The sequence below is a fragment of the Caloenas nicobarica genome, chromosome 4 (assembly GCF_036013445.1).
Source record: "Caloenas nicobarica isolate bCalNic1 chromosome 4, bCalNic1.hap1, whole genome shotgun sequence".
Taxonomy (NCBI): domain Eukaryota; kingdom Metazoa; phylum Chordata; class Aves; order Columbiformes; family Columbidae; genus Caloenas; species Caloenas nicobarica.
This window is the reverse complement of record NC_088248.1, coordinates 73,520,046-73,537,805: the sequence shown is the minus strand read 5'-3', so window position 1 is coordinate 73,537,805 and position 17,760 is coordinate 73,520,046. Positions and strand designations below refer to the sequence as shown.

Genomic DNA, 17,760 nt, shown 5'->3' with positions numbered 1-17,760 from the left:
CTGAGCAAGAGCTCAGGCTGTGGAAAGCACAAGGTGCTGGACCATGTGCTGCCTTTGTGAAGAAGTGACCTCTGCTCTTTGGCCACGTCCCGCTTGCCAGCTCCCGTACACAGACTGACACATATGGAGTTATTAAAGCTGGTCAGATTTGTAATGTAAGCTGCAAAATGAGAGCTACAGTGGCTTGATAAGAAAGAAATACTGTCTCAATTTAAGTTGTAGATCACCAGGATGTACAAAAAGACGAGTTCACATTATCATACTGATTAAATTTGTCTTAGGAAGTGCTCGTTAAAAATAATTACCCAGGAAGGAATTAGCTCCATTAGTTATAACAAATTGCCCCTAAAATATCAAAGTTCCTCTTTTGTAAAACTCTGGAAGATGAAGAAATGTATCTTTGTCCTATGCCCTGAGCTGTAACAATTCCAGGCCCTCCTTCCCCTGTTTTCCCATCCGTTATTTTTCCACGGGGATGTGCTCTGGCACTTTCTGTACCACCACCTCCAGCAACTGACTCTGCAGCCCTCCTACTTGGGTTTGCCCTTCAGGGCACCATTGGGCACTGGCACCGCAGCGCTGTATTCTAGGTCTGGAGCAGTCTTTGAAAACGTGGCTATGGAAACCATGTCTTCTCCAATGTCCACCTGAGACCTGTGCCTGCAAACGAGCAGCTTCTTCAGGGCCCGTTGGAAGTCCCGGTTCAGGAAAGCGTAGAGCATTGGGTTGATGGTGGAGTTGCAGTACCCTAACCAGGTGATGATCTTGAAGGCGTCAACCAAGACCGTGCTGGTGGAGTCGGTACCTCTGGCAGCGAGCCAGACGTTCAGGACAAAGTACGGCAGCCAGCACAGCACAAACACTGAAATGATAATGCTGATGGTCCGCGTGGCCTTGTTCTCCAGCTGGAGATGGTTCTGCCGCTTGCTGTTGGGGTGGTAGTGAATCTCCAGGGTCTGAGACACGATACGAGTGGCCTTCAAGCGCGAAGCGCGGTAGATGAAGAAATACATGCTGCACATGACCATGAAGGGGACAAAAAACGCCAGAGCAGAAGCCACGATGGCAAAAATCCAGTTGGTGACGAAGATGCATTCTCTGCCCGCATCGAAGTCCACCCCGGGGATCTCGTTCCAGCCTTGCATGACGGGAAGGAAAGAAATGAGGGAGGAGTAAACCCAGACCATGCAGGTCATCACGATGCATCTGAAAAAGAGATGAGGAAAGGAGAGAGGGTCTGAGTTATTTTGAGTTGAGAACACCCAGTACGATTCAATCCCCAGGGTAACCCCAGTGGGACAGCACTACTCCGCAGTCCCACAGCGCTTGGACAAGTGTCCAAGCAGCAAAAAAGCTGGGGTGGAGCAAGTCCATACATAAACATCTCTAACGACTGGGTGAGGGGGTCTGTGGTTTACAGGATTTGGGTCAGTGTAAGGGATGCTCTGAGCTGCCCGGAAAAGTGAGGAGGAAAGGTTTTACAGAGGATTTTTGTTAATATTTAAAACAACAGCAGGTAGATTTTTCTGTTTCGTGCCAGCTTTAATATCTGGCCATTATCTCATCCTCTGAGGAGCAACAGAGGTGGAGCTGATGGACACCAGATCCTCAGACCACCGCGGTGCTTGCTCCGTGTCACGGCATGCTGCGCAGCCCCCGTTTTGGTGACTGCCCGCACTCCTTAAATCACAAACATCCCCAGAAGAGCCTGAACTCACCTTGTAAAGCAGCTGCAGCATCCTCCCTGCCCACCCTCCAACAGCTTTCCCCACCCTGCCATCCTCATTTCAATGTTTCAAGTGAAACCTTGACAGGAGCTTAAAAAACCTCACTGTTTTCTCTGCATTTTCCCCTGAAATATCACTTCAGAAAGCCTTCTGAGTTTATAAGGGGGAAGACTACTGCTACGTGCATTCTTCTGGGTGTCATTTCCCCAACTCATTGGGGACATTCCCATGAAATGCCTGCAAAGGGTAGAAGCTGTAGGCACAAATCAGCCCACACCACTGGTTTCTACCCCATTTTGCATCCCATCCTTAGCTCAAAAAGTGCTTTCCCAGGAGCACCATCAACCCCAGCTCAGCTGCCTTCTCCTTTTCTCCTGCACCACATAAAAAAAAAAAAAAATCTGCAGAGTTTTAAATGGTGCAAAGATCCTTTTCCCACATCACTCCGCTTTTGGGTACCACCTTCCAATAGCTCATCTGGTCCCAAGTCAATACAGGCCATGGCCCAAGTGACAGTTTGGAGGGGCCCAAAGTGAGGAACGATTCCACTCACCTGCCACGGGACATCCTTCTGGAGTAGTGGTACGGGGTCACCACGGAGCAGTATCTGTCCAGGCTAATGAAGCACAACGTGACGATGGACGCAGTGCAGAACATGACGTCAAAGGAGATCCAGACTTTGCAGAACAGCTTCCCGAACAACCACATCCCCGTCACCTCGTAAATGATACTGCCAGAGAAAACGGGGAGAAAGCAAAGCTGGAAGGACTGATTTCATGCATTTCTTCAAGATTTCACTGAAGTAACATCATATTTTAACGTGGAGGTGGTAAAGATGTGCAGAATAGGGAGGCTCAGTTAGACAGCAGGGATTCAACCTCAAATTGCAACCCAAGGTAATAACCCACAGGTGGGACATGGCTGAAGAAGACCAAACCTGTGCTTCTTGCCTGCACTCTGTTACAGGGAGTGCCTTCAGAGAGGTGCTTTGCCCTCTAAACATCCCCAAATTTACATCTGCATGATTTGTTTCCCACAATTTTTCCAGTGCCCTATGAAGCATGAGGTTTTACGATTTCTCCCCAATTCCTGGGGCATGGAGGATGCTCCCTCCTCCACGAAACCCATTTTTCATCTGGTCTCATGCTTCAAAACTGAAGGATTTCAACACCTGGGTTAAAAAGAAAAAAATCCTAGGAGGAGGCCTATGCAGCTTGTACATTATGTAGCCCATAAACGCCTCAGCGAGGTAAACACAGCAGCAAAAGGCAGACATTATGCCAAAATGTTTCCTAACAAAGTCAAGAGGGGCCTGTAAGAAGTGAGCAGCGAAGGAAGGAACATATGGCAGCTGTAGGAAGGCTGATGCGTGTTTCTATAGCATCCAGTTAGATGCCATTCGCTTCCCATTTGTTTCACCAGCTTTCTGCCGCTCTCGGGGTGCCGCCGAAATAACCAGTGTGTGTGAATTCAGTGTGAAAGGCTGAATCACTACTTAGTCCTGCGAAGCTTTAATTATCCCGTAACTTCACAGTTTGCTGGTCAAACACAGTGCGAGGGGGGCTGCTGCGCCCAGGTGGGCTCTGCCAGGGCAGCACGAGGCAGCTCCATGTCACCGGCGTTGGAAACCAACCCCTGCTCTGCATCTCATTAGCAACAGCTCATCAGAACGGCATCGGAAGGGTTTTTTAGAGCGTGACAACCGCTGTAGGTGGGTATAGTGCTGCTGAAGGGCTCCAGCCCTTGGCAGTTTTTTAATTACAGAATCATATAATTTAATTTGATGTTTTGGGCAGAAGTTTGACTTGCTTTTTATTTTCTAGGAGCTTATTTTCATGTAATCATTTTGGTTGTAAGAGACTCTCAAGATCATAGAATCCAACTGTTAACCCAACACTGGCGCTAAACCATGTCCCTCAGAAACTTCTTCTATGTGTCTTTTAAACCCCTCCAGGGATGGTGGCTCCACCACTGCCCTGGGCAGCCTGTTCCATCACCTGACGACCCTTTCCATGAAGAATTTTTTCCTAATATCCAATCTAAACATCCCCTGGTGCAACTTGAGGCCATTTCCTCTCGTCCTATCACTTGTTACTTGGGAGAAGACACCAACCCCCTCCACGCTCCAACCTCCTTTCAGGCAGTTGCAGACAGCGATCAGGTCTCCCCTCAGCCTCCTGTTCTCCAGGCTGAGCAGCCCCAGCTCCCTCAGCTGCTCCTCATCACACTTGTGCTCCAGACCCCTCACCAGCTCTGTTGCAGGATGCTATGCAAAAAACTCAAGCAAATGTTAATCTACAGCAGAACCTGTCCCTACACCACAGTGGCCTCCCTATGGGCAGCATAGAGGGTCCCACTGTGCACACATTGAAAGGTTTTGTGTCTCTTTTTCTAGATAGGAAATTGAGGCATACAGAAGTTGAAGCATGGGTCCAGTAATAGGCTGGGGTGTCTTGTTGCCACTCCTCAAAAATCCTCCCTGTCTCCAGAGATGCTGCAAAGCCTGTGGCGTGAGCACCATGCCCTTCCAGAAGCAGACGATGCCGCTGCCAGGGACGTCCCTGCAGACAGACCCCAGCTGAGCAGGTATCTGGCTCTCGTCAGCACACGTCTGGTGGGATGGACCTCACCCAGCAGATGTTCTCACAGCACAGGGTAGTGGATACCGGTTCCCAGTTCCCGCGTCTCTGATGCAAAAAGTCTCTGCAGCCTGGGAATGATGCAGGTTAAAAAGGAATCATAAAAGAAATGCGCCGTATGAGTAGAAGTGAAGTCATCTCTGCTTGCAAAGAGTAGCTGGAAATATTCAGCCTGGAAACAAATATTCAACCTGGAAACGGCTGGGCTGGCTGGAGTACCCAGGGGACAAGCTAAGCCCAGCTGAACTGGTCTTGCAAACAAGCCAAACCTGGAACACAATAGAAATCCCACTCTTACGAAATTAAAGCACCAGGCAACAACCTTGTTTTTCCTTCCTACCACAAAAATTTCTTTTTCCTGAGCCAAACTCGCTCCTAAGGTCATTTCTTTTCTTCTTTGGTATGTGCCAACATGCCCACTGAGGAGCAAACCGCAATTCAAAAGAGCAACACCGATACAAAGCTGAGATGGTGGGACAGATCTGGACCCAGAGCTGCTCCATCAGCAGAGCCAACCAACCCCCGGTGGAGATGCCAGGGTCCGTTCCTCGCCCCATGGCCCACCAAGAGCTGGAAAGGCTTCATACCAGGCGATGCTGGGGCATTCAAGAGACGCACAAAGCATCTGTCATGCTCTGCTCTTTGCTTCCCTTCATAGTTTTTTTTTTGTTAAGTGAGACATCCCTCTCCAAAGTGGGCTTTTTTTCTCTCTGGCTGCATAGCGAAGCCTTTGGTTTTCATGGAAATCCTTAACGCCTTGTAATGCCCTCTACCATCCTTTGATAGGACAAAGGGTTATGGTTTTAAACTCAAAAAGGGTAGATTCAGACTAGATCTAAGGAAGAATTTTTTTTTACGATGAGGGTGGTGAAGAGCAGGCGATGCTGCGCAATCCCAGAGAGGAGCCCTTGGGACTGGGATGAAAAACTCTCATTTCTGGGCTTAACAAGAACATGGAAAGGGAAAGAAAAATAGCCCAGGGAAATGCCAGGTAGCAGAAGGAATGCTGCTTTAGCTCATCTTTGGGGCCTGACACACTGTTTTTCTCTTTCTACGAGGCTGAAATGGTCTGCTGCCTTCTATTGCAGTGACCTCCTCCACGTGGTGGGAAACATCAGAGCTTCTCTTGGGAAAAAAATAGTGTGTGCTACTGTCGACGGGAGCACACGGATCATTTCTGCATCCCCTCCAGGCAGGGCAGGGGGAACCACGTTGTTTTGCAGAGAAGCCCAGGCCAGGCCCTGCAGAGTCCACTATTCCCAGTTGCAGCCCAACTGGTCAGGGGGACCTTATTGCAGCCTTTCCGTACTTAAAAAGGGCCGATAAGAAAGATGGGGACAGACTTTTTAGCAGAATCTGTTGCGATAGGACAAGGGGTGATGGTTTTAAACTAAAAGAGGGGAGATTCAGGCTGGACATGAGAAAGAAATTGTTGGCCCTGAGGGTGGTGAGAGCCTGGCCCAGGTTGGCCAGAGAGGTGGTGGCTGAACCATCCCTGGAGACATCCCAGGCCAGGCTGGATGGGGCTCTGAGCAACCTGAGCTGGTGCAGATGTCCCTGCTCATGGCAGGGGGGGCACTGGATGAGCTCAGAAGGTCCCTTCCAACCCAAACTACTCTGTGACCTCCAACACAGAGCAAACCCCCAATATCAGCAACACAAATCTCCTGGTGAAGTCACCATCCTTATTCCCACTGACTTTGACAGGATAGGAGAGGTTGGATCATCATCAACTAAGCTGCAATCCAAGCAGACATTTGTAGCGTCAGGTGGAGGGGAGAGACAGGTGAACACAGATGGATGCCTTCAGAACACAAACTTAAAAATTCACCAAGCTTAGAACTGAAATTGGCAGTAACATTTTTTAAAGGGCATCATTAACTGCTTTCTTTTTTCACCTGACATAACTCAGTTTGTAATTGCTTGCTGGGAAAATACCTTTCAGTGCCAAATTTGAAAGCGTGGGCAGCCCTGCGAGAACTGAAGCACAGAACGTAAGAAGAGTTCAGCTGCTTTATATCGCTCCAAGAACACTAAATAGGGTGCAGCCCCATGCTTTACACAAACCTACAGCCATTTTACAGCACTAGATGGCCAGAAATTACAAGTAAACTGGTTTCTGGATTTGTTTTGCTATGTTTTAGCCAGATAGTGAAGCTCCTGTAAATATACATGTCAAGCAGGGAGAACTGGCTTCTGAAGTGCCTCTTCCTCCACTAGATATAGGGGGAGCCTAAATTACCCTATTTATACTAAAACAAAATCCTTACATTTACACAGAGAGAGTGGAGATGGCCTCTGTCCCCAGTTATCAATGTCCAGTGCAGACAATTAGGACTATAAACAGGAATATAAATTCAGAATATAAATAGGGGAAAAACAATTCCCCCAAGTGCAGCGAATCCCATTTGTTATCCCACTGCAGTTCTTCTGGTCTCTTTATGCAGGCCGAAGTTTTATTTTGCAAGGTTGCCAGCCTTCCCCACAAACTCCACCTGTACATTGTCTGAACCAGAAGAAACAACCAAAATTCTGTGTTTCACCAAGAATATGAAGAATAACATCTCTGCAGTAGCTTTTCAAGTTCAGTAATATGAAATCATCCATTTTCTTATACTAGTAAAGATCTTTTTCACTTTTCCCTCCAACTACCAGAAAAGAAAAGGTTAAAGAAGTGTAAAATTGAAAGCACAGAATTTAACTCCACTATTTCGATAGTCATTCTCAACTAAGAAAAATGAGGGGAAAACATACTCGGTGATTTGCTCTGTCTTTGAAACACAAGCAGGATCCACGCAGCCATTGCACTTAACGCTGACACACCAGCGGCAATCCGCGTCTCGCATTCCCCAAACACCCAGAGCATGTAAAATCATCTAGCAACCATGTTGGCCCCATGTGCAATGCAGAGATAGTCCTGGAAGAGGGGACTCATTGCAGTGGAGCCACCTGAAAAGCTGGACATCTTGTTCAGACCAGCAGCCAGGGTCCCTCTATAGCCAAGAGGAAAAATACCCTTGGGAAAGCCTCTCTTCGTTCATTCTAACAGGACCTGTTATAAAGGGTAGTGAAACTGAGGCACAGAAGCACATATAATCACCGACACACAGTTAAGCTCTTCGTAAAGCCCAGCCTAAACAGAACATGTGAACTAAGCCAGCCCCATGGCTGCAAAGCTAGAAGAAATGATGTTGCGTGGACACACCACCTTCTCATCTCTTATGAGCACCTCTTACCTAAAGGGCATGACCAGACAAGCTACGAGGAAGTCTGCCGTGGCCAAGGACATGATAAACATGTAGGTGACGGTGCGCAGCCTCTTCTCCACCACCGGGCAGATGAAGACGACTGTATTTCCCAGGAGCGTGATCAAGTCAATGAGCGTTAGGATCAGCCCGATGACCACCTCTTGGAGACCGATCCCCGCCAAGTGGCCACCTCCTTTCACAAAGGAGGAGGCAGCGAAGGAGAAATTAGAGAGCCAAGATTCGTTTCTGTCCATCAGCATCTTCTCACTGTTAAAATCTGAAAGAGAGGTGGGGGGTGTGGGGGGGGAAAAATCAATAAGGACTTTGATGCACATGCCTTGGAGGTCTGTGCAAGGAAGTACAGAAATAATGTTTCTGCTTCATTTACTTCAAGAAAAATCCACACACCCTGCTGTGCCTGTGCCATCACTGTCCCATGGTTATCAGTCCATTAGAAGTGTCTGAAATCCTGAGGGTGAGGATAAATGTGCAGCACTGGCTGAAGTCCTTCGTGGCAATTAAAAGCCCTCCTGTGGAAAAAAAAAAAAAAAAAAAAAAAAAAAAAGCATTGTCGGGTGAAGCATGATTTAAAAAAAAAAAAAAAGGCACTGAGAGCAGAGAGAGGACAAGCAAGCAACTGAAAACAAAAATTAAAACATCAAAGCAGCTTTGTTGAATCCCACTGAACAGCACGTTGCGTCCACAAAATATGGGGGGTGAGACAAGATGATCATTAAGGTCCTTTCTACCCCAAACCATTCTATACTCGTTATCATCTCTGGCACCCACAGACCAGGTGAGGCTGCTTGGCCAGGCTGGCTACTTTCATAACCCCACTATTCAGCATGTGCTCTGCCCTGGGTTGTCCTGGGTCTTTCTGAGGCTCTGAAGTTAAGAGGTTTTTATTACCGCGGTGGGAAGCTCCATCCCACAGCCTGCACGGCCACGCAGAGCTGCCAGCAACCACGCAGGGAGCTCAGTGCAAGTAATTGAGGCATCTGAGGTACAGCAGTGACCTCTGACTCACGTCCCCTTCTGGGGAGAGAACGTTCCCAGCTCCGTAATGGGGGACTTATCAGCCGAGGAAATTCACGTGTTTGTGTCCACAGCTCAGTTCCCACACTTTGACTGAGGGGTGTCACAGGTACCTGGGAAGGTGGGAATGACGCGCTGCAGAAATTCCAGCAGTTCAAAATTCACTGGCCTGGCTAATGGAAACACAAAGGCGAAACTTGTGGGGAAAATAGAAGTATACAAGTATTTCCAGATATCAAATTGTTATATTTGACTACGGGCACTTCTCCTAAGACTTGGTTCTGCTTCCACAGCACCCTCAGATCCATCCCATGTTCCCAGGGCATCACTACTGAGTGCAGCGTGAGAATGGGTCAGGATAAATGTCCATGTAGTCCAACATGTCTTATCTCACACTGGCCAAACTTTGTCTCAGGAGGGTTATACGAACAAACCAGAATGCAGCAAAATTTCCCCAGTGTCTGTTTTTCCTTCCAGCAGTCTATGATGCAGAATTACCTCTAAAGTCGGTTTCAAGGACTTGTAAGTCATGAAGTTGTCCTGCGTCCCCTTTGGCTCATGCAAACTTCTAGCATCCATGACCTCCTACAGCAACAACTTCCACAAACCAGCTATGCACCATGCAAAGAAACACCTCTTTTTGCTTGTTTTGAACCCATCACCAGCTAGTTTAATTTGATGCCCTCTGGTCCTTGTATTGGAAGACACATCACGCAAACAGTCCCCATCCACCATCTCAATGCCACTGGTGGGCTCTTTAACCTCTGTCACACCCCCCAACCCCCCTGTCATCTCTTGGTCAGGCTGAGGAGACTTCACCAACTTGCTCATTCCTCCTACAGAAGTGATTGAGGTCTCCGGACCATCCCTGCTGCTCCTCTGAGCTTCTGAGATGGACCAAACCCGCAAACAATCTCCAAGAGCTAAACATGGATTTATATAAGGGCATAACAATGTTCTCTGTTTTGTCCTGTTTCCCTTTCATAACAATCCGTAACGTGGTTTGCTGCTTTTGATTGGCACTTAGCACTGAGCTGACCTTTCCACAGGACTGCCCATCACCACCCGAAGATCTCATTCCTGAGCAGTAACAGTCAGCTCAGAAACCACTGATTTAGACAGGAAAATAGGACGAAATGAGGAAATTAGGTTCTTTCCATCTTCCCCAAACTCCATCACGTCACCGTTGAATTTCTTCCATTTTAATGCTCACTGAACCTCATAAAAGCTTTTCTGTGGTTCTTTAATTCAGGCCTTATCCTTCATGTCCTCATTAAACTTTGTTTTGCCTGCAAATAAACACCACCACTTCATGATTTACAAGTTTTTCAGTTATTTATCAAAGCCCATATATCCCAGCCCCTATCCCTGTAAAGAACATTGATGACCTCTCCTCCACATCACAACATCCCTGCATTTCACCTTTTAGACAACTATTTATTCACACAAGGAACCTCCTTCTTAACTCAGAACTATTAAGTTTCCTTACAAGCCCTCACCACGAGGGACCATTTTGAAAACCTTTCAGAAATCCAGGCAGACTACACCAACGAGGTGCTTCTCATTCACACACTTGTTGTCCTTATTCCAAGCCCTCCCACACAACTCTGAGGCTGAGCTGCCTTTTGTAAAAGCAACACCGACTTTTTCCTTGGATGTAATTGTGTATTACATGCACACATTCATCCTTCAAAATCCTCTGCTTCCTCCCCTGACTTCTATTTACTTGCTGGATTTCACAGTTTAAGTTAAAATTTTTTTTTTAAATGAAAAATAATTAAAGCTGTCTAGAAAACATTAAGAAGGAAAGTTGCTCCTCTGCCCCTCCTCACCAGAGCTGGGACTTGCTGACCAAGACCTGAAGCTCCTCCAGCACTGAGAACAAGCAGGTTTGTTGGACACCAAGCTCCATGGCAGGCCCCCAAGCAGATGCTGCTAAAAGCCTACAGGGTGTCTTAAATACATCAGTCCTAATGAAAACGGTCCTTAGACAACACTTCACATAGTGTTAACAACCCATAAAAATAAAATAAGAAATCCTGTCTCCACCTCTCATGTTATTGACAGGAAAAAGGATAATCTGGGACATTCTTTCCAACAGCCCCACTAAGGGTGTCAACAAATTGGACGAGCTGCTGTGGAACAGTTTGATTTCAATACAATCACATTTTCTGGCAGAAAAATTGTTCAGCCCGTTCTCCTCCCTGCGTGGTCCGCACAGATGACACAGCGACTGCGGGCTGGCAAAGCCGCGTGGTGACAACACACGGCCGCACAGCCAGCCAAGTTACAGAACCTGCCACCACAAGGTCCATTGCATTGTCCATGTCCATCTTCCAGCTCATCTGGTCATCTGCTGTCCCACAGCTTCTGGGAGATGCTGGTGTCCTCATACCTCCAGGGCCTCTGCAAAGTTGCAAACAAGCCTCTGATTTTCACCTCGAGCTGATCCCAAACCAGCTTAAGCACATGAACATCACCCAGTCAGCCCTGTGTTCTCCTAGAAGAGCATGCAGCACTAAGAATCATAGAATGGCTTGGGTAGGAAGGGACCTTAAAGGTCATCTAGTTCCAACCTCCCTGCCATGGGTAGCGACACCTTCCACTAGACCAGGTTGCTCAAAGCCCCGACCAACCTGGCCTTGGACACTTCCAGGGATGGGGCATCCACAGCTTCTCTGGGCAGCCTGTTCCAGTCCCTCATCACCCTCACAATGAAGAATTTCTTCCTTATATCGAATCTAAATCTCTCCTTTTTCAGTTTAAAGCCATTACCCCTTGTCCTGTTACCATGTGTCCTGTAAAAAGCCCCTCTCCAGCTTTCTTGTAGCCCACCTGTAGCTGCTGGAAGGCTGCTATATGGACTCCTAAGACATGAACAGCAAAAATCAGGTTTACACAATGCCAATTTTTTCTCCTTTTTTCCTTTGACCTCACAGATTAGAATGCTGGATTCATTGTCTGGGGGCTGTAGATGTAACACTGAAATCTGAAGGTTTAGAAGTCACATCTTCCTTCTCTTGCAAACAATGACTGTGCTCACACAGTTGTTCAGTATGTATCAGTGTTAGTACAACTCTAATTAAAGCAGATCATTACACAGCATTGTTCTGGTACCAATCTGTGAACACACACTGCATTCCAACTTCAAGTAGAAGTAGGACACGGCTATTAAGAGTTCAGCTTTGCACACTGTGCTACTCAAGTACCTGAGCCACCAGCCTGGGATAAAAGGTCTTTTCAAGTAAAAAACTACCAGCAGGTTGCTCAATGCAAGATACATCTAGAGGCATAACACGACAACGCAGAAATACAGCAGACAAATGTGTCCGCTCTCAAAAAACACCAGAGAAACTCTCTTGCGTCACACTATTTTTTGGTCAATGCAAGGAGAGACTGTGGGGCTGGAAATGAGACTCTCGTCATTCGACCTCCACAATTTCTCCAAAACCCCAAAAAATTCAGCAATAAGAAGGGACGATGGATGCTTGAAACTTCAGGTTCAGATACAGGGTGCAGACAACAGGGTCCTGCTGCTCCTGGCTCCTTTCCAAGGATCCCCAGGCTGAGAGTCCCTGGAAGCTCAACCTGTGTCACAGCCAAGCACCCAAGCTTGGTGTCTCCCATCCTTTTCACCTCTGACTGGGCAGCAACTTCCCTCTTGCTGAAAAATGCTACTCCTGAACCATCTGGAGAACCGTTAATACAGGAAAGCAAGGGATGATAAAACCTTAACATCTCTATGGAAATCTTTGGGACAAAGCAGGACGTGCCATCCTTCCCAGGGATGTACTTCCACAACTTAAATACTAAAGCTTTTAAATTCTCTTATGAGTTGCAGCAGCTCATGCGGTTACACTGCTGATGCACCACAGTGTCCTTCTTTAACATCAGTCTTTCAGCCTTTCCTGTAAGGAGGAATCTTAAATCAATGCAATAAGTACCCAGTTGTACCACGATGTGGGATCATCCCAGGTTTCCCGGAGATCTCAGATGCTTTAGGGTTTGCGTTGTTTTTATTTGGACATTACAGTTTTGCTCCCCTTCAAAAACTGATGGGCTAGATTCTGCTCTCAGCCGGCCTGAGCGAAGCAACTCCATCATTTCAGCAGTTTTCCTTTAATATACAGAAAGGTTGACCTAATTTATTCAGCAAACAAATCCCAAGTAAAAGGTTAATTTCATCCCTAAATGGTATCTTTTGATGTCAGGGGAGGGGAAAAAAAAAAAAAAAAGCTCTGCAATCTCAAGGCTGACTGCACTTAGAGGAATTATGAAAATTGGAAATAAATTTGCCGCCAGACTCTGCACCTCCACTAAACCAAGCACAAATAAGTGTATGACAGCATGCCCCAGGACCTCAGAACACATTTCTCTCCTCCTTTCTGCCATGAGCTGAAACTGCAGCAGCTCGGTAATTTGTCAAATAGTGCATTGCTCTGCACGGGTGGTGTGGGGTGATAAAGGAGGAGGAACATCCCTGGGGATGCTGTAAAACATGCATTCAAGGAGGCCACACAGCAGGAGAGCCTTTGCACTGACTTTCCTTCGCTCTCTCCCTCCATCTGACTTTCCCATCTGAAGAGCAGCATTTCTCCGAGCACAAAAGGTTTCTTTCCACCCCCAAATCAGCGCAGAACAACTCCTACAACCTCTCCGACAAGCAACCAGCCCCAGGTCTGGAAACTCAGCAGAAGCAAACGCGCAATCCTTACCTTCAAAACTGATCTTTGAATGCAGCCGACCAGCTCGAAGCAGCTCAGCGGCAGCGCTGAGCCGGGTAAATGATGCTTTTCCCAGCAGCAGAGTCCTGGGGACGCAGGGCAGCTCATGGGGCTCCCCTGGAGCTGCTCCCAGCCTGACTCTGCACGGCTGGTGGTTTCTGCCCCAATTCAGGACGTTGAACCCGCACCTAAGAGACAGCAAAGCAATTTGCCCTTTGAGATCCCCCTCCCAGCGCAGTGCATGCTCTTCCACAGCAAAAGCACGTCTATTGCAATCACTTCTGCGAGGAGAGACTGAAGCGCGATCGCAGCGGTAAAACTCAAGGCAAAGTTAAACCCGCGCTGCAAATGTGGGAGTGGCCGCTGGCCTTAGGGGGGCGACTGAGTCGGGGGTGCCAAACCCCAACACCCAGGGGACAAAAAAACCCCCTGGGCTGCAAAAACACCAACCCCTAAGTTGCAAAACCCCAGCTCTAGGGTGCCAAATCCCACCCACCGGGGGTTAAAAACCCCAACCCCTGGGGGGCAAACCCCTCAATCCCCGGGGAGGCAAACCCTCCAGCCGGCCAAGAGGGCAAAACTCCAATGATGCCGGAGGGCACATCTCCCCCCCACACCACCCCGGGGTAGGGGGAGCCTGCCCGGGAAAAGGGTCTGCCTCGGTGGGGAGGAAGGTGCTGGGGAGGGACGCTCTGCCCGGGGGGGAAGGCAGTGTTTGGGGATTATTCGGGGGGGGTGGGTACGGGACCTGCCTGGGGGAAGCCCGCTGGAGAGGGGGTGAAGAGGAAGCGGGGAGCCCTGCCCGGGGAGGGGGATCGCAGGACCTGCCCCAGGATGGGGAGGGGGATGCCGGCGGCGGCACTTACCGGCAGCGGGGCGGCGGCTGCAGCCCGGATCCCGCGGGACCGGCAGGGGGGAGCCGCCCCGCCCCGCTCCGGGAGGCGTTTCATCCCTCCGGGCGATCCCCACGTAAACGCTGCCTTTTTTTCTCTTTTTTTTTTTTTTTTTCTTTCCCCTGCGTTCGAACCCGTCCTTCCTCACACACAGCAGCTGCACGGGCACGGCCGCCGCATAACCGTTTTGTTTTTTTCTTAAAAAAAAAAATTAAAATAAAATAAGCGTGAAATTGGACTAACTCCGGGGAGACCTTATTGCAGCTTTTCAGTACTTAAAAGGGGCCGATAAGATGGGGACAGGCTTTTCAGCAGAACCGGTTGTGACAGTACAAGGGGTGATAGTTTTAAACTAAAAGAGGGGAGATTCAGGCCAGACATGAGGAAGAAATTTTTGACACGGAGGGTGGTGAAACACTGGCCCAGGTTGGCCAGAGAGGTGGTGGATGAACCATCCCTGGAGACATCCCAGGCCAGGCTGGACGGGGCTCTGAGCAAGCTGATCTGGGTGAAGATGTCCCTGCTCATGGCAGGGGTGGCACTGGATGACCTTTGAAGGCCCCTTCCAACCCAAACTATTCTATGAATTTATGATTCCCTGTTGCTAAAAGCAAAGGCATGCTTTGTTCATAAACTAAACAAAATACTAAAAATTCCCAGATTTTAATAGGAATATGTTAGCACTAGCACTAGCACTCGTGTTACTGGCCCAGCCCCTCTTTGCCTTGCCGTAGAGGCCGAGGTAAGCTCGGTGCGATGGTGTCTTTTGGGTTTTGGAGCAGAGGTGGTCAGGTTGGAAACTGGGCACTGGGTTGTTGAGGCATCTCACTGGGGGAATCCCAACTAAATTGGCTGTTTGGAAAGCAGAGGTCCTCCCTTCATCTGCAGATCTGGGCTTGGAGGAGTGACTGGCACCTCTTGGGCTCCTCAAGGAGCTGATTCATCTCAATGGTCTGGCAGCAAATGAATTCATAAAAAAAAAAAAGGTATAAAAAACCTGGTTATTTGAGAGCTTGGGTGAGTGTCACACACAAAACTGAGAGTGTGCAAACCTCATCCATAGCTTCTGTCCTAAAATAACCCCCCAAATCACACCCAAATGCATTAACACTTCACATGTGCTTGCCATCACCAAAAAGTCCCTCCTCTTTCCTACATTTTTTCCAAAGACTAAGGTTTTGGACTGTGGCTTCACTCATGCCACAGAATGAGTGGAATGCAGCACCTCAGTTATGCACCTAACTCTTACGTTACGTTATGTTACATTATGTTATGTTATATATTATATTTACATTGTAACATATTTCATATTATATTTTCACAGTATTTTCTACTCTTTTTCTATTCTTTTAATAATGTTTTTTATATAGAATATGGATTAAAACTACAGAAACGAGAAAAACCTTGACATGTTAAATAAGGTCTACTTTACCTTTTGCTTTTTAAAGAACCTTCCTACAGCACACTTCTTCCCCCTCCTCTCTCTCACTTGAATCCGCAATGCAAATAGAGTTCGAAAATCCCGCCAGCCCTCGCCTCTGTCCCTAAATGAGCGCTAATTGCTCATTAGGGGGGCGGTGCCGGTGGGAGCCGCTGCCGCTGTCCAGGGTCCTGAAGGGTCGCGCCGGGGCTGGGCCGGCCTCGCTCGGGCACCGCGATTCACCCTCGCCGGGGTCTTTGTCTTCATGAAACCTAGGAAGGCTCTCAGGCTCCAATAACAGAGTTTTCACAGAGTAGAGAGTATAAAGGCCTGCAGTTCTTCAAGTGTAATAGCACTGACACCCCCAAAACCTGACAAAGAAGACAGGTAACAGGAAGGCAAAGAAGAAGAAGAAGGAGAAGAAAGAGAGAGAGAAAAAGAAACGAAGAAAGGAAGAGAAAGGAAGAGAAAGGAAGAGAAAGGAAGAGAAAGAGAGCGAAAGAGAGAGAGAGCGGAAGAGAGAGAGAAACAGAGAGAGAAGAAAGAGGAAAAAAGAAAGACAGGAAAAAAAGAAAGAGAGGAAGGAAGGAAGAGAAAGAGAGAGAGAGAAACAGAGAGAGAGAGGGGAAGAAAGAGAGGAAGAAAGAGAGCAAGAAAGGAAGAGAGGAAGGAGGAGAGGAAGGAGGAGAGGAAGGAAGAGAGGGAGAGAGGGAGGAAGGGAGGAAGGGAGGGAGAGAGGGAGGGAGGAAGGGAGGAAGGAAGGAAAAGAGAAAGAGAAAGAAAGAGAGAGAGAGAAAGAGAAAGAGAGAGAAAGAGAGAGAGAGAAAAAGAGAAAAGAAAGAGAAAGAAAAGAAAGAGAGAAAGAGAAGAAAGAGAGAAGAAAGAGAGAAAGAGAGGAAGGGAGGAAGGGAGGAAGGAAGGGAGGGAGGGAGGAAGGGAGGGAAGAAGGAAGGAAGGAAGGAAGGAAGGAAGGAAGGAAGGAAGGAAGGAAGGAAGGAAGGAAGGAAGGAAGGAAGGGAGGGAGGAAAGTTTGGACAAAGTGCTGCAAATGCTGTGTCAGTCATTCGTTTTAATGTCATCTGTGATTGATATCACCTGTCAGCATGTCACAAACAGTCAAAAACACAGAAGAGAATCATAGAATAGTTTGGGTTGGAAGGGACCTTCAAAGGTCATCCAGTCTAACCCCTGCCATGAGCAGGGACATCTTCACCAGCTCAGGTTGCTCAGAGCCCCGTCCAGCCTGGCCTGGGATGTCTCCAGGGATGGGGCATCCACCACCTCTCTGGGCAACCTGGGCCAGTGTAACATGGCAAAATGCAATATTTATTGCAATTCTACGATATGGTCAAGGAAGAATTTCTAGGACATTGGCTCCCAGGTTGCTGGGATTTTGGTTTTATGCTACATGTCATGCTACTTGGAAAGGGAAGAGTGAGAAAAAATGGAATTCGACTTTGTGATCTTGGCAACAAGAAGAGTAATAGGAAATGTACATTCCAGAGTCTTGTGCGTATTGAAAGCAGCTTGACCTCAGAAAATCTGAACAGTACTAGAGCTGTGTTCATGCAGACACCAACGTACAGCTGAAGACAGATTGCAACAAATCTCCTTAAATTGCCAAATAAGAGGGCACAGGGTGTGGAATACGCAGGAATGCTTTGAGGTTTTGTTCACCTTTGGTACCCACTTGGAAAGCATTGTTAAAACCCGCAGGAGGGGGGAGGGATCACAGACAAATGTGTTATTTTGACAAGTGGAAGAACACAAGGAAACACTTTTTATTGGTAGCGCCCTGTAAATCACATGGCATTGGGTAAACAGGCCCATAGGAGTAGCAGGTTTATTTTTGTATTTTGTCTTCGTCTTTTGAGGGAGAGCCTGTCCTGATGGTGCTGCCCCTCGTTCAGCACCTTCCTTAGGGCATCTGCATGAAAAGTAGAAGGAAGAAAATGAGCATTTGCTTCTTGTCTGTCTTGATTTGGACATGGTTTAGTGCTAGAGTTAGGTTAGGTTATGGTTGGACTCAATGATCCTGAGGGTCTCTTCCAACTGAAATGATTCTATGATTTAC

The 17,760-nt window shown here is 47.8% G+C and overlaps 1 protein-coding gene across 1 annotated transcript; it reads right to left on the bottom strand.

The window, feature by feature from the left end:
* Nucleotides 1-530: 530 nt before the first annotated feature.
* Nucleotides 531-8,041, bottom strand: LOC135988750 (octopamine receptor-like). Its single transcript, XM_065634931.1, has 4 exons — nt 8,023-8,041; nt 7,603-7,891; nt 2,281-2,457; nt 531-1,206 (listed from the first exon to the last, which is right to left on the bottom strand). Exons 1-4 carry the CDS (start codon nt 8,039-8,041, stop codon nt 531-533), a joined length of 1,161 nt encoding a protein of 386 aa, XP_065491003.1.
* Nucleotides 8,042-17,760: the final 9,719 nt, after the last annotated feature.

What these genes read in the sequence shown, in the direction of transcription:
- LOC135988750 (XM_065634931.1), bottom strand. An exon ending in TGTCTGGTCATGCCCTTTAG is followed by an intron (nt 2,458 to 7,602) that starts GTAAGAGGTGCT and finishes TTTCTCTGGCAG; the next exon opens with TATCATTTACGAGGTGACGG. An exon ending in AGAAGGATGTCCCGTGGCAG is followed by an intron (nt 1,207 to 2,280) that starts GTGAGTGGAATC and finishes TCTCTTTTTCAG; the next exon opens with ATGCATCGTGATGACCTGCA.